Source organism: Heloderma suspectum, chromosome 3, assembly GCF_057233095.1.
Source record: "Heloderma suspectum isolate Gila_16-S chromosome 3, 16-S_ref, whole genome shotgun sequence".
NCBI classification, from domain to species: Eukaryota; Metazoa; Chordata; class Lepidosauria; order Squamata; family Helodermatidae; genus Heloderma; species Heloderma suspectum.
In genome coordinates this window covers 230,402,449-230,419,484 of record NC_139460.1, presented here as the reverse complement: position 1 = coordinate 230,419,484, position 17,036 = coordinate 230,402,449, and the positions used below count along the sequence as shown (strand labels likewise).

The following is a 17,036-nucleotide window of genomic DNA, read 5'->3' as shown; positions in this document are numbered from 1 at the left end:
ATCAGAGTCACCAGCCTCCACCGAATTGGATTTCTTTCTTTCTTTCTTTCTTTCTTTCTTTCTTTCTTTCTTTCTTTCTTTCTTTCTTTCTTTCTTTCTGGGGGCACTCAATCCCATACATGGCCTCTAACCACCCTCTAGTGGGGAAAGAGAGCACTTTGTCCCTTTGGGAACTAATCAAGCCTTCACCAGCCATTTTTCAGCAGCTGTCCCTCCACTTAAACTTCTTCAGCAACAGAGCCACTCAAAGCTCAGTGGAGCATGTAGCTATTAAAAGAGGAAGGCAGAGCAGTTACCATTATTCAGCAAGGGCAATATGCATAGTGGAAGAGGCTTCCACACAGGCTGGATCAGAAACTGCTGAAGCAAATGATTGCTGGGTATACAATTTGTAATGCTGGACTTTTTCTGCCCACAGACTGGGCCTGCTCCGTGAGCACGCCTGGGGGGTAATTTGTGAGAGAACAGAACGCTTCTAATCAGTGGAGGGTGGTGGCTCCGATTTTGCTGGGGCTGTGCATCCATTCTGGGTTTCAGTCAGAGCCAGCCAGAACTCTAAAGAAGCTATCCAAGGTTCTGGAACTGTTTGGGGGCTAGGGTTAAGCACCCTGGATAGCTCCTTTAGAGATCTGCCTGGTTCTGAATGAAACCCAGAATGGATGCACAGCCCCACCAAAATCGGAGCCACCACCCTCCAGTGGTTGTAATATAAAGTGCCGGCCAAAGGAACGAAATTGTAGCGCTTGAACCAAAGATGATCTATAGGGAAATGTTAACTTTCTTGTCCCTTGCTTTGGAATGCTTACAGAAGCCATGGTCCATGCAAAAGCTTATTTGATTACCCATTCATAAAACATGATACGCGCTCAAACTGCTGGTAGGCAGAAACATCAGCGCTTCACCAGCTGAGAATTGATGCCAAGAAACTGATGTGCTCAATATAAGCATTTATTTCAGAATTAGATCTTTGAGACCACAGATCTCTATGACTGCATCCCACAAATACCATATATATTACAATGAAAAGTAAAGTACATCGCTTTAGTTGTAAGTAAAGGATATAGGAACAGGCTTTAAAAAGACATAAATTCCTTGTCTAAAAGATTGTGCATTAAATCCTTGATCCTAAGGTCTGTGTGCTATTTTGTACCAAGAATGCGGTACTGATGAAACAGAGGGGAATAAAAGAGGGGAGAGGAAAAAGCTAGTTCTATGTGTAGCTTTTGATGAGCATAACTGAAATGAGCAACAAAGCACTAGCCCAGTGACCACTTAAGTGAAAAGGAGGAGGGTGACTTCAAGCTTTCTTGGTTCCCATAAATATGTGAGGAAGTGGTTGTCTATAGTTTCCAGTGCAATAGTTGTACCCAGAAACACCACCCATCTGCTATCCCTGGCAGTGAACTTCAGAGTGCTGGACTTCACACACAGAGGCAGTAGGCCACCTCCCTACATGGTTATAGGCACCATGAGATAAGCATTTAAGGAAGTACCATGAGGCTTGTGATTGTTAGAATCCATCTATGATCGTGCTGATTCTAGCGAATGGGGCATTAGAAATGTCATCCCTCCCCTTTACCAGGAACAGCGGCGATAAGGGAGGGATCCCCAGTAGTGGGGCACTTTCTACATCGGTGGGCCCTGGTGGTCTTACCTGGAGGCAGTGGCAGAAGCACTCTGAATCATCATGAAACAGCTGGCAGCCACTCGTTACATTTCCCACAATCCCCCCAATGTAGCATTGATCTAGAACATTATGGGAAATTTAAATGTCACCGTTAACCCCGCTGCCTGAGGTCACTCTGTGCGAATACCAGGCCTGGAGGGAACAACAAACACATGAAGCATAGCTAAGGAGTAACTTTCCATGTCAGTTCTTCCCTAGAAGAAGAAAGGTATGAGGCAGAGAGTGGTAGGTTGGGTGCGAGGTGGAAATGGAAGGAGAACTAGCTGGTTACCCACTGTACAAAAGTGTTCCTATGGCAGACTGGGTTCCTGACAAAGGGGGTGTACATTCTAATAACTGGGAGAGATGGGGGAAACTATGGACACAATCCAGCCAAATTTAGGCACTATTCAGCCCCACTGGTTTTCCTGAGAGAAATTTGAGCATATGCTTAACTCTCTCATCAGAATCAATGAAAAGCACTTAATGCTTGGCTGGATCCTGCTCCATGTTTTGGTTTATTCAAACATTATGGTTGTGAGCCAGTTAAACATTTTTTAAAAAACATTATTGGACTTTCTGTGAACCAGTTTGCTAATAACTGTATCTATTAGCTTATTCCAATGCAGACAACATTTTAACAAGATAACTGTTTTTTTCTAAATAAAGATAGAACATTCATCACAATGCTAGCTACACTGAACACTCTTTCTAAGAGACAACTTGGAGGTAATGATTAAAAATTCAGCATCTTAAATCTGTGATGGATAAATGCACCACAATGAATAAATGGAACATGCAATTGCCAACCCATACTTAAGTTTGGGATTAAAGCTGGAGTGTCTTTATTGTGAAGCCTCTTGTGCTAATGCAGCTGAACGGTATGTTCTGTGGCCAGCTGGCTAACCGTGTTGGCACTTTTGACTCTGAACATTTCTGCTGGCATGGACAGCTACGCCTGCAGCACAACATCCCTGTAGTGCCAGCACAACATAATTGTGGTGCTGAGCTGGGACAGGTGCTGGAACAGCGCAACCTCAACAGTCTTATGTCTGGCTTGTAAATCTCTTCAAGAGCGAATCCCTTAAAGCCCAATGAAACGACCCTCTCAATGCTACCGAAACCAAATCATTTCTACAATTTAATTGTAGAGTGGACACGCTGTTTACTTGGTCATAGCCTACAAATGCAGGCGCAACTTACAGGAAAGCTTTGGCATCTTGGTATGTTGTGCCCAAGCAAACTGTATTTTTTAATTGTTTAATTTTGTAGTGATTTTTATGAAATTTTGGTTGTGCACAATATTTATGTCTTACCAACCTCCACATAAAACTGTGGAAAAGTAAGCACGTTTTGGTTGTCATCTGTATAAAATTGCAATATACTGGTTATGCCATTTGTTGTGTTAGTTGGTATGAAGAGTTGGCATGAATTCCATACTATCGCTGTGCCTAAGCAGCAGAGAAATAGAAAGGAACACGTTACAGCACAGCTACAGAGGTAGTTGTAGCTTCATATGTAAGGCTGTAAAGTTTCCTGCTTTCAGAGGCCCCTGGTTCAACCCTGGCGTATTCACCTGTAGCAGGCACCTCAGACTCAGTAAAAGAGCGGGGCGGGGGGAAGGTCTTGACATTAAAAGCATGCTAAGTTCACTTTCTTTCAGGAAAACACAACTGGGATGCAAACAGGGCAATCTCTTAGACATCTGGTAACAAAAAGTTTGAGTAAAAACAGTTACAAGGTTTATGTACAACACAAATATTTGCCAACCTAGAACCAAGGGCTCTCAGTGTTTTAATAACAACCTAAAGCCACAATACAGTAAAGTAAGCCATTAACAACATGATCCTATGCATGTCTACCCAGAAGAAGTCCCACTAAGTTCACTGGATCTTACTCCCTGTATGTGTATATAGGATAGCAGGTAAAGCCCAGTAGGGGATGGGGTGGGGTGGGGAAGGCTTCTGAAACAATTTAAAAGGCAATATCCACAGCTGGAGCAAATGTCAGAACTTTCCTATCCTGGTGAGAAGTTAAGACAGATGCCGGTGATTTATATACAGTACTTTAAATTACACTTAGTACAACGTAAACAGAAAGGTTCATCAAGGCATCACTTCCTCCATGATCAGGGCATCGTTGTTTAGATGTCACATCTAAATCTAGCCAAACCTGTGCCCTACTCATTCATATAAGTCCAGGGGGATGGGGTGGGGGGGTAATGCTAACCTCTACTCATATGTTCATAATCAACACAGCTCCTTGCATGTAAGGATAGCTTTGTGAAAAGATGCAGTACAGTTAGAAAAACACTACACCATTTTAAAATTCCAGCTGCAAAACCTGGTGCATTTGGCCCTAGGTGAGATTACTCCAATGCCTTGGAAAGTATCTGAGCACACTGAGACTAGACTCACTGAAAATAAAGTGTAGTCAAGATGTGACTCTAGTGTTCCAGCTGAGCTCAGTTCCTACAGGTAATAGGCATCAGTCATGTTCCGTACAAAGCCTCAGATGCTCTGAAAATACCAAGAGATAAATGCTCTAAAAATATGAATCGAGTTTTCAATCACCTTTGCCATCTTTCCTGGGCCTCCCTTCCCACTTTCTGTGTTTTTGATCTGCATTCTCTTGGACTGAAGCCAGGATCTACTCTCTAACCCTTACTACCTGAAAATACACTTCAGACCACTCTGGGTCCCTGCAAAAAAGAAAAGGACAAAGAAAGAGAAGGAAAGGTTTTCGCCAAAGTCTTGCATAGCAAAGTATCAGGTAACAGGTGATCTTTTTCATCCATGAGTCCTGTAAGAACGATCTGCCTCTGTTGTGGCTCTACAGTGTTGGTTTTGTGGCTCCTTTCGTGGCTCCTCTCTCTTCCTTCCTTGTTTCTCAACTCAGGTACTCAATGTACTGTCATCTGCTTGTCAGGGCAACCTGAGAATGATTTATTCAAGAGATATGCCTGCTTTGCCTGATTCTCCCTGTAGTCGTCCTAGCTGCTGCCTGTGGAAGAACATACTGAGCTACACATATTCAGGTTGGAATTTTCAGATTCTGTTTCCGTCTCGGCTTCATCGGTGGTTTCAGGAGGAGAAATGGACTCGTTCATTTGATCTGGACTCTTCTTCAACCTGTGCCGATAAAAAAGCATGCTGATTACGCACATTTTCTATGAATGATGAGACGAAGTAGAAGTGTGTGGTGGAGGTGAGGGGATTTCAAATGAAGCTGCGCACACTGAGGAAGCTTTTGTATGAGTACTGTGAAGCTTCGTTCACGCTTTGTCCTCCACGCGTTCACTGAGTGCATCGAGGAGGGAGCAGCACTGCATGCTGCCAGCCTTATCCTTGGCATTTCTGTGCCCCACTTGCCCCAACCCCCATATGTAGAGCTGAAAGCCTGAAAAGAGGCACCATGGTGTATACACTCAATGCAATCGGGGACAGCAGTATGCGCATAGGATTGCACTATTAAGGAAGTTCCCCTGCTCCCATCTACAGATTCCCCCCAAAGCCTCTTTGGGGGATCAGGGACCCTACTGGATGTGGAATGAGGGGCAGGGGCAGAAGAGGGCTGGGGGACGGGATGGGAAACTTTCCTCGCACAAACTTCCTTAAGGGCGCAACCCTATGGGCTTGCTGCCCATTAGACGGGAGCCTCTGAGTTCAGAGGCTTCCAAAAATCCTCTGCTCTGCCAGGCTGTTGCCAGCAGGATGGGAAGAGAACAGAGACAATGTCAACTCCCATTCCTCCTCCAGAAAAAACCCAAAACCAAACAGTTAGAGGGGTCTCTGAATGGTGGACAGGGACGGGCAACTGAGAGGCTATTGGATCCTGGTCTCTCTGTGGATTCTGTGGATCCTGGTCTCTCCTCTCCCTTCCCACCCCACCTTAACGTCCCCTTTTCGACCTCTATGAGGTTTCTAGTGTGACCTTGGAAAGCAGCCTGTCTGGTTCTTTCCATGACAGCTGCGAGGGAGCGAGGGGAGGGACCCAATGTCAGATTCCCCCTTCCGAGGTCACAGGAGTGTCTACGGCTTTGGGGGGCGGGGGATTCAGAACTATCCTATGGCCCCAGGGACCGTAGGATTGCTCTGTCAGTTAACGTCAGATCCAAGCCTGGTTTTGGCTGATTCCCCATTCCCTGAGCTGCCCCCCTGTGCCGCATCCCACATTGTTCAGTGGGGCATCCAAACTGTCCAGAGTCAGTTTAATTGGGGGTGGGGGGACACAGATTCCTGCAGGAGGGAGCCGGGTGCTGGGAAACTGAGCTTCCATGAAGGTAAGTTAACTTATCATAGAGTTAACTTATCCTAGCCAATGAAAACAAGACACACACACCCGCCCTTTAAAAGCATATTCCCAAACTCACTTCTCCCTGTTAAAAATGACAAAATCTTGCTGAATTGTTTCAAGGCATTCCTGGAGGTAGTCATTTTCCTATTAAAAAAGAAGATAGTTTAGCTTGTACCTTTTGTCTAAATTGCTGCATTATGAACTTTAGCAAAGTTTACTCAAGTAGTATGACTATTAAGCTTAAAAAGGATGATGGGGAACCCCCCCCCCACTTTGATTCATCCAGATTCTTGATCACTGTGTGCTCCTTTATGTTTCCATTTTCTTTAGGTCACTTTGGAACTATGTTTCCCTTAACAGAGTGTGCCAGCATGGTATAGAGAGCCAGTGTGGTGTAGTGGGGAGAGTGTTGGACTGGGAGCCGGGAGATCCGGGTTCTAGGCCCACTCAGCCATGGAAGCTCACTGGGTGACTTTGGGCCAGCCACAGACTCTCAGCCCAACCTACCTCACAGGGTTGTTGTTGTGAGGATAAAATGGAGAGTAGGATTATGTACGCCGCCCTGGGTTCCTTGGAGGATAAAAGACGGGATATAAATGCAATAAACAAACAAACAAATAAATAAATAAAGTAGTTAAAGTGTCAGGCTAGGACGCAGGAGATCAGGGTTCAAATCCCCCTTCAGCCATGAAGTTTGTTGGTTGGCTTTAGGCCAATTGCTATCTCTCAGCCTCGCCTAACCCATTTCACAAGATTTTTTCATGGATATAATGGAGGGAGGAGAACCATGTATACTGCCCTGAGCTCCTTGGAGGAAAGGGTAAGAGACAAATGTAATGAATAAATATTGTTAACATACAGAAGCGATGTCAGAGGTTAAGGGGAGCATGCCTGGCACTTTCATTGGGTAGAATTTTTCTCTGTATCAGTATGAAAGCCACATGGAATAAGTGAGGTATTTGGGGTTCCCTTCCCTGCACCCAAAAGCTGAGCATTGGGGACACCAGCAGAAATGAAAAGGGGAGAAATAATAGCCCTGTCCGGAAAATGCATACAAAAGAGGCATTGAAATGAGAATCTTTGTGAGTAGTTTTGGCCCTGTCCTAATTAGAATGTGTTCTCTGGCAAGACTCCTGCTAGAACAAAATTTAACCCATATTCTGCACTTTCTTCTTGATCCACTATGGACCCTTGGTAAAGTTTGATGTTGCCTACAGTTGACATCAAAGGGCTGCCACAGTATTTTTTAAAATCATTTGTGTTGCTAACTTGTCAATTTGTATGATCTGAGCTAAGATAATCAACAGTGGACCTCAAGAAAGAATGGATGGATCAGTCTCTTTCACTTGTGCATGTGTTCGCTCATTAAGTCCATTCCGTCCCACTCTGCATTCATCTGTGTCAGATCTTTTTTTAAAAAAAAAAATCCAGATGAAAATTCACATTTAAATACATAATTTAAATAGATATATTTCAAAACGTGTTCTCTCTCAAAACATTCATTTCTAATGAAAGTGTTTCAGGTTACTTTGTGGTGCCATGTACACTGATAGGACTATAAGGGAAAAATAAAAACAGCAACATAAGCAGCTGGTGCAACACATCGCCTAACAAAAGGTTGGTTCTCTGCCATTGCAATTGGCATTTGTGTGACAGCCAAATATGCTATGAGGAATCAGACAACAGAAGCTGAGACTGTAGAAAAGACATGCCCTTCATTATCATACCTGAAAGGAGAAATAGAAGAAATACTTGATTGGCAGCATAGGTTTGGCTTTCTAGCAGAGGCCACTCACTAATCCTTTGGGCTCCATGCAAAGTACCTGTCTCGTCCCACCACTGATGGAATTACATTTATTGGTGACACAAGATAGGGCCTCCTCTATGGTGGCACCGTGACTTTGGAATGCCATCTCCCAAAAAGTGCACCTGGTGCCAGCCTTACTATCATTTTGGTGCCATGGCTAAGACCTATTTGTTCACCTGGATTAGTTGATTAATTTGTTTATTAAAGGATTATCTCCAATCTTTTTGGGTTGGTAGGCACATTTGCAATGTTGATAGTGTTGTGGGCACTCTCATAAAATGGCTGCCATGGGGGCATGGCCAATCAAAAAGCATTCTTTCTGAGAAGGCAAACTGGTGATGCTAAAAAAAAAGAGTCACTTGCCCATGAACCTAAGTACAAAGCAGAGGTCTGGTCTGAGCTCCAAAACACAAAACCACTCCTTTCAACTCAAATAGAAAAAGGCACTGGAAGACAGCACTTCGCTTTACAGCATGCCAGCCTCCCATTTTATGTATAAGAAATAAGATAAAAATCAGGACAGGCAAGGAGCCCAGTGGACACCAACAGAGGCGTCTAGGGGCAGACTGCTGCCCACAGACTCCACAGACTCCACAGAATAAATAAATATAATATATAAATATTATATTTTAAATGTTTTAATGTTGTTGTTACCCACCCTGGGATTTTTTTCAAAGAAGGGCTGGAAATACATGGGAATAATAATCAAACAAACAAGCTGGTCCTATAATAATACAACACTCAAACATTTCCGTTTTATTTTGGCAACCACAAGGGGCCACTTACTGACTGTGAGCTGTCCTTGCTATTGTCTCTGGATTTATTCTTTGCAAGCCTCTTCTTCTTCTTGTGCAGCGGCCTTGACTCGAGGATCATCTCTTCTAGCTCAAAGGTGGGGTCGCAATGCAGGCGGCCTTTCTGTTGGAAACAGACCAAGATACTGCCTCAAAGCCATGTGAACGGCAAGCCTGATAATTCAAGCAGCCTACTAAACCCAAAATTGGGTTGCCACAGAAAAATCCTTGGCTTTATGTCACTGCTTCCGTCACAAGTCACAGGGATCAGGGACAGACACAAATGTCGAACTTATCACTTCGACTTACATTAGGAACAAAGCCTGGTGCCACTTTCTTTTCGCAGATTTCATCCCAGTCCACGCTCAATAAGTAGGAGGAAGTCTGGATGCTAGCTAGGCTAGAAAACCGATTCTCAGGGTTCACTGTCAAAAGCTGAAATTGCAAATGTCGTGGGGTGAGGCAAAGCTGGTTTTGACAAAACAGTACAGCTGGGGGGAAAAATCTGTTTTAGTCTGGGGTGATGTGTACATTACCTCTGCAGCATGGCTGCTGCTTCTGAATGGTCCCACTAGTGGTATATAGTGGGGTGGGGTGGGGGGAATATCTCATTTTCCCATTCATGTTAATGTTTAAAATTTCATTAATTTTGTTTCCATTTATTGAAATTGCATTTGTTCATTCATTTTTCCATTAAGTTCGATGGAAGGCCCATTCAATCTTCTTCTGCCTGTAACTTTGGTGTTTTCCATCCAAATGGCATGAAATGTGCAGACATTCTACGAATGCTCCCCTCCCTCCAGGCAACAAAAGTATAAATTTTGGAGGTGGATGAATGTCCCATACTCACTGAACATTTGAACAGGTCCATCAAGGACTGATTAATCACCCCTCTCTATGAACCTGTTCAAATGCTCAACAGCGCACATAGTATTTATTCCTCCCAAAATGTATAGCCAAAAAAAACACACAAAGAAGTTCATAATGGCTGCAACAATACTTTAAGAAGTAACATTAAAAACCAATAAACAAAACCTGCATTGTGAAAACATTACAGGTACAGACAGGCATAAATGCTAAGCAGGGGGGAGTGGTGGCCAGGAGGGGAGATAATGAAGCCATTCCAGTCACACTAAAAACCAATCAAGAAAATCAGTGCTAAACTTCTGTTGGGGTGGCGAGTACCTTTCTAAATAAGGACTGTCAAGGGCTCCTTGGAGGCCTCTCTCAGTCTAATCCAGTAGCCAAGTCCAGACACAGGCAAAGGGATTCTTTTCAAAGCTTTATTCCTCTTTTACAACTTAACAACTCTACTGTTAGCAACTACATATGAGCAGCAGAGTGCCTATGCCCTAAGTTGGAACAGTTGGTCCCCGTTTGAAAGGGAATCACTGATACTCTGAACTTATGGGCTAGGGAGAGTCCCTCCCCTTTTCCCTTGGATCCTCTGGGTGCAACCGTTGTTTGCGCGCCAACCGGGCACTACGCCTCCTTTCCGCACTCTCCATTTGGCACCGCTCCCTGCGTCGGCGTCACGCGTCCAGCAAGTCTGCTTCCTGCACTCTGTCACTCCCAGGACCACTATCTATGCTAGGAATGCCGGTGGGAGGAATCTCTGTCAGCTGTTGGCCCTGGGAAGGATGAGCGCGCTCCTCTCCCAGGGGTGGCTGCTCTTCCTCAGAATCAGAACTACTCTGGGATTCTATGGGCTCAGTGTCCACCCTGACAAGGACTTACAGAGCAATCCTAACCTTCATATCTCCTGGACAGGTTATTTATTTATTTATGTATCACATTTCTATACTGCCCAATAGCCGAAGCTCTCTGGGGGGTTAGGAGGGGGAGGATGTAACCATCAGTGGACAGCAGCTGTGCCCGTGTGGAAGGCTCTGTAGCTGTACATCTGCCACAGGCAGTGCTTCTGCTGGTGGTAGGTCCCAAAACAGGGTGTTCCAGAGGCAAGGCAAAAGCAGCCTTTGATCCACTGGATTTAAAGCCCCTTCATTCCCCCAAGAAGCCCCAGGATCAGCCCCCCACCGCACACACTTTTTTGGGGGTGGGGAGGAACAATGGTAAGGATCACCCACCCCAGCCAGCACAAACTGGCCAAGGCTTTGGAAGTGGCAGGCGATCCATCACTTCCCTCCCAATCCCCACTTAGACCACCATTTCCCTGAATGATGAGAGTGCGCTTGAAGGGTCAGATATGCACCAAACTAGAAACGCAAAGCTAAAGCCTAGGTTTTCTTATGATGCTAGAAGTGTAGAGATCTTTTGATACAGGGGTTACTTTCAAGGAAGGAAGACCTCCTCCCTCCTCCCAACTGAGATGGTGCAATCAGGTGAGAATACTACCACCTGTCCTACTCAGTGTTTGAATGAAAGCTCAAGCAAAGAACACAAAGTGCAGTGCAAATTTCACATGACAGTGGCAGGAGTGTCTTCCTTCCAAAGACAATGACTGCCCTTGGCTCTTTCTTCCTCCTGAACTCCTCTTGCCTTTGGGGGGGGGGGAAGCAAAGCCTCTTGTGCTTGCTTCAGTGCTTTGTCCACCCCACCCCACTTGCTGCTTCCACCCACCCCATGACTGGCTTTCCATATTCTGGCATGCGTGCAAACGTAGGCCCCACTGAGAGCAGGAGCAGAAATCTCATTGTCACTGGCTCAAACAGACATGCTCTTTGCACCTTTAGGCACATCACAGGGACTTAGAACAATTAATGCTTCACCTCCAGATTTTTCCACCACTAGTCCATTCCACAAAATGTTCAGCTGAGACTGCTTCTCCACTTGTATAAAAGTAATAAGTCTGCTTTCAGAAAAACAAGACTTGATCATATCCTCATACAATTCTAGCACGGGAAGATGAGATCCTCCTTCAAGCTCTTTGCATCACCCAACATTGACTGCTTAGGGAAATCAAGGGCATGGCACTACAGGACGCCAGGTCAGACTATTTACCCAGTATTGTCTCTGCTGGCAGGCCACAGCTCTCAAGGATCTCAGGTAGGGGTCTTTCCCATCACCTGCTAATCCTTTCAATGGGAGACATCAGGGACAGCACCACCATCGGACCGTCTGCATTCAGAGAATGTGCTCTGCAGCTGTGCTAACATCCCTCCCAGGTATTGTGAGTTCTGATCAAGTCCTGAATTCAAAGTTCTGGCTCACTGAATGGGTTAAGTCAGTCCGGCAGCAGGTCAATTAGTGGATCCAGACTGACTCTAGCATGCAGTGAAGCAGTAAACTGATGGCAACAAGCCAGCCAATATTTACCATACCACCATTCTTCGCTGAAAAGTAATCTCAATGTGCTCTTCACAGATTAGAAGAGTGGTAGCTAACATTAAGCATACACCAGCCAGATGCATTCCAAAAGCCCCTAAACTGTTTAAATGTTGTGCTTTGTCATTTCTACATATGGGTTCAATGGCATTTTCCACTATGGATACATTCTATGCATTTCTATAGGACAGCCTTCCCCAAGCTGGTACCGTCCAGATGTTTTGGTCTAAAATTCCAATCGGCCCTAGCCAGACTGGTCAATGCCGAGGAATGCTGGGAATTGTAGTCCAAAACATCTGGACGGCATCAGGTTGGGGAAAGCTGCCATAGACAACCTTTGCTTTTGAGGCTGTGTTCCTACACTAATCCAGCAGAGGGCATCTGTGATCTTACTGAGTAAGTTGCCGTGGAATTGTTTCATAACGGAGCTCTACTTTAAAACCAAACTTTCATTATGTATATCGCCACCTGACATGGACTTATATTGGAGCCCTTTGATGGCTGTCACTGTTGTGTGTATGTTTTTTTGAAAAAACAAAACAAAAACACATGCTTACACATCTCACTTTTTAAAGCCAGCCAACATTCACAAATATAAAATGACAAACTTCCTCTCCCATCAAAACAGCAAAACATTACGTAACAAAACAGATTGCATTAGGTGCCTGCTGCTGAAGGAGGAAAGTGTTATGGGATTCTTTATCCTAGTGCAGGGATTTCTATAGCGGAAACCCATTGGAATGCCATATGGCCCCCCTCAACTTTGTATTTGGATATTACAAGTGGAATCTTCAACAAAATGTTGTGGTGTATCCTCATCGCCCAACAGGAGTGTTCTGACTTGTTCAAAGTTCCAGCCAGCCAGCATGTTCTTCTACAGGATATTCAATTCTGCCACCACCTGGACCATTTTTATTTTGTCTTTTTCGACAGACTCTCAGCATTCTGTGACTATTGTACTAAGCATGCTGAGTTCTCACTGGACTTTTTTTAATGGGTTGTTTGCATTTGTGCAATGCTCAGGGTTTGTCCAAACATACTGATTCTTCCCTTTTACTTCCCAGTGGCCCCAGGTTGGCTCCAACTCTGTCGGCACTCACCACTTGAGTTGACTATTAGAAGGGGTTATAATTCTATCACATTACTAGGCTTCCAAAACCCCACATTTCAAGCTCAAGCGATAACAAGTACCTATTGCAATAATCGGCTATTGTTTTCCATACTGGAGGGAATCTCCCTGTCACAGAAGTCTGTGCGCACTCAGATATGTACATAAACTATCCCTTTCATTGCAACATAAAAACCTGATTGATTATATGGGGGCAGACCACAGCTCCTCCACTGAAATGAAAGGGGGATTCTTGCAGACAGGGTGACTCTGTGCTTGTACCCAAACTCATTCACATGCAAAGTATTGCTGGATTGAAGAAATTATCCTTTCTTATTAATGCTTATGTTAGCCAAAATATGTAACCTGAGAACTGTTGACGGAAAACATTTGAACCCTACAGAGACAAGGGCTGGAAACGTATTCAGGCCACATAAAAAAAACAGATCAAGAGCTGGAAGATCACACCTGACTTGTATCTTTAAGTAGCATGTCCCTAATGTATCATTTTCATGAACCTGAAGAATAGCACTCTAGACTGAGCATCTAGATTAGCCTTTCCCAACCCATGTGATTATGTCATTAGAAATCATGGGAGTAGAACAGTAATTTAAGTATTAAAAACTCTTTCTAGTTTCTGATTGTTTACCACTTTTTGCGTTCTTTAGAGCCAAACTAGGCATTTGGCGGAGGCACAGGTCCAGGAACCAGGTTTCTGCTGAAGATCAAAAAAGGGGTGTAGAAGGAAGCAATGCGGACAGGGAAAGCAGTAGGCAGAGGGGAGTTGCTTAACCCTTTCCTTGCCTACTGCTTTTCCCCTGCACTCACCTTCCCCAGCATTTTTCTTTGAGCTGTAGCTAACTCACCCCTGGGAACCCTCTCTTACCACATCAAAGATGGGGCAATGAAGCTTAGGAAGGGAAGTGCAAGGAGAAGTGAGAGGCAGGTTGAGGGTTAAGCACTACTTCACTAACTGCTGCTTTTGCCCTCCACATTATGCCTTTCACCCATTTTAGATGTTTGGCAGAGACCCAGGCTTTTAGACTTGTGCCTTGTGCCCTTAGCATCATACTTTCAAAGTTTTCTCTACAACCACAAGGGCTAGAAACCTATTTTTAAAAATGAAAACCAGGCTCCTCAGGATTCTGTCAAGCTTTTGTAGGCCACACCAAAGTGCCTTGGAGTTGCCCATCACTGCGCTAAGAAGTGGAATTAAAATGATACAGAGTACGTTAGAACTAACTCACAAGTTATGATTCCAGGCACAGGTGGCTTACACTATCAGATACTTGTGCAAGCATGATGCATGAATTGCTCACAAGTATAATTTGCCCAAGTGAAGCCAAGAGTGGGAAGTGAACCCTATGTGCTTCACCTGTCGGCAAGACTGTAAATGTACATACACATTGGAATTGCTTGTTTTGTCAGTCTTTGAAAACGTAACGTGGGAATAAGCCCCTGTTCACCAAGCAGGAAAAAAAGATCAAATTATTATTTTGTATTGCCAATTAAAATATGATTGATGTGTACCTTTAACAATAATGTTAAACAAATGACTTGTTGCCATTACAGAGCCGGGGGGCAGGGAGAAATATTTGTCTCATTAGCATTGTACATTTACATTCTGATCCTGTGATGGTGCTGGGAAGCACCTGAGCAGAAGGGTACTTCACCTGTGATGCCAAGCGCTGCATCTCTGCATTCACTATTCCGGACCTCAGGCATCACTTCCTGACTATGTACTGGGAACAACACACATGGAGACATCTGACTGCAGGTCAAGCAATTGCCAACACATGCCGCAGGAACATGTGGGCAAATCACTATCAGCACATATCTCTGGATCAGGGCCCTTGTTGTTTGCTGTGGGCTGATGAATCATTGCAGTCTCTGCTGGAAAGACGGTGACTTACCTTTCTTAATAACGCCACCATGTCTTTTGTCCACGCTGTTGCGTACTGAACACTCACAGTGCTGAACAACTGAACTAAAGATTCCACCGGGCTGTTGGAATGGATGTCATAAGGCCTCTAAGACAAAAAGGAAAAGAAAGAAATGGAACAATTGGAAATGCCATAATTACTTCTCAAGAAACACCATGCTTACTTCTGAAGAACATGAAGCATGGAAGTAACAGTGTTATTCAGACTGTCAAGATACCTTATAGCGCAATCCTATGCACATTTAGACAGAAAAAAGTCCTACTTTTTTGTCTAAAGATGCATAGGATTGAGCCAAGAAAGAAAGAAAGAAAGAGAGAGAGAGAGAGAGAGAGAGAGAGAGAGAGAGAAAGAAAGAAAGAAAGAAAGAAAGAAAGAACGAAAGAGGCAGGCACCCATCCACGGAGGAGCTCATACGCCATCACTCCCAGTGACCACCAGTCAACTTCAAAGGAGTAACCGGTTCCACCATTCAGAAAAGAATGAAAGATCTCTGGAGCTGAAAAGGGAAAAAATGGCAGGGAATTACTAAATCTGTTTAGATGTGGAACAGTATATAAATGTTGTAAATAAATAAATCATAAATAAATGCCTCCCTTATTTTTGGCTGGTATGATACTGCTCTAGCAGTAAACTAACACACAGCACATGTCTACATACATCTATCCATGAAGATTGCAGAAGGAAAGGGAAAGGACACTCTGGCTACATCCATCAGCCACAGGAACAAGAGCCACCAACTGCTATTCAAACAAGAACCTGGCCTGAACTGGATACAAATGCCTGCTTAGAGCTCATCGCTTTGTTCAGGTATAGCAAGAATCAGAATGTGACTTGATAGTATGAACCCACCCCTCACTCCTGCTTTTCTAGCATTTTGAAACAGGTCAAGGACCTGTGGCCATGGAGGTGGCCTAAGGGATCACTGGCCATTGGGAGTATGCCTGGGCCTGTGTTTCCTGCTATAGCTATCCATTGCTGTGAACCCAGCTGATGTAAGGGGGGACTGTGGGTAAAAGGGCTCAAGGGATGAATGGGAAAGTCCCAAACTCTTATGGTTCATTAAGCCCTTTATATGAAGTACCAACTGGAGAAATGTCAATGCTAGTAAACTGGGTGTACGATGAACTGGGAAAAATAATGAAAATGTTAAGACTTAACAGTTAAGGGGATTGTTATGGGTCAAAATATTATGTTATATAACAAGAACATTGTATCACGCTCCATATGTGTGATATAAGGCATGCCACGATCCCTTATATGGACATCAAATGATACGATCCCCAATGTGGAGTCATTTACCACAATGATGCATATGAAGCCATTTACCACATTTAATGTGGAATTATTTACCATATTTAATGTGGAATTATTTACCACACGATGTTTATCTCAAGATGCAGGTAGTCCATGAGGCCAACCTGGACCTTGGCTAGGGGCTGTAACAAAAACCCAGGTTTAAAGTCCTTGGAGGAGAAGAAGGTGACTGTCCAAAGACAACCATCAACCTCTACCCCTTTGACCTGTTAGAGCTTTGGACGACTCTGCAGGGGGATTCACTTTGGACTGGTGAAACCTACTTCACTATGCAGAGCTGGGGAACACAGATATACATAAGGGATGGGTTGGGTTTCCTTTGCTGCATGTGTTTGGAGTGTTGTGGGTTTTATGCTGAAAGTAACCAACAGATCAGCCTCAGAGCTGTTTTGGTGTGATCGGAATAAATGTGTTTTTATTGCTTTACAGCCGGCTCATCTGATTTTTGACACCATTAATAAAAGTTCTTGTGGTAGTCAGTTCTAACTGGTGGAACTGACCGCTGGCTGTTCGGAAAATTCCAAAGGAAATCCAAACACTTTATGTGGGGAGGAATATGATTAAATGGCCTATTATGAAAATGTTTGCATGCAAATGTCATCATTAAACAAATGGAAAGTGTTTATTTACCCATATACGGCTTAGTTCCAGCTAGAGCAGTTGCCCTTTCGCCATCTCTGATGATTGTTGCAATATTAAAATCTGTTAGGTGTGCATGGCCTTAAACAGAAAAACAACATAGGGTGTGTGGGGTTTTTTTAGAATGGAAAGAATGTAAACCAATTGTGCCCAAGTTATTTAGAAAGGAACTACTTAAGATGGG

At 44.0% G+C, this 17,036-nt stretch overlaps 1 protein-coding gene across 1 annotated transcript in view; it reads right to left on the bottom strand.

Annotated features, from left to right (window-relative positions):
* Window positions 1–2,934: 2,934 nt before the first annotated feature.
* The window catches only part of STK32C (serine/threonine kinase 32C), a 173,658-nt gene continuing 159,556 nt past the window's right edge, over window positions 2,935–17,036 (bottom strand). The window contains exons 6-12 of the mRNA XM_084841935.1: window positions 16,844–16,933; window positions 15,292–15,395; window positions 14,870–14,986; window positions 8,873–8,998; window positions 8,556–8,687; window positions 6,039–6,106; window positions 2,935–4,797 (exon numbers count right to left, since the gene is read on the bottom strand). Coding sequence (XP_084698061.1) covers window positions 4,659–4,797; window positions 6,039–6,106; window positions 8,556–8,687; window positions 8,873–8,998; window positions 14,870–14,986; window positions 15,292–15,395; window positions 16,844–16,933 — 776 coding nt within the window. The 3' untranslated portion in view covers window positions 2,935–4,658. The remainder of the gene's footprint in view (window positions 4,798–6,038; window positions 6,107–8,555; window positions 8,688–8,872; window positions 8,999–14,869; window positions 14,987–15,291; window positions 15,396–16,843; window positions 16,934–17,036) is intronic.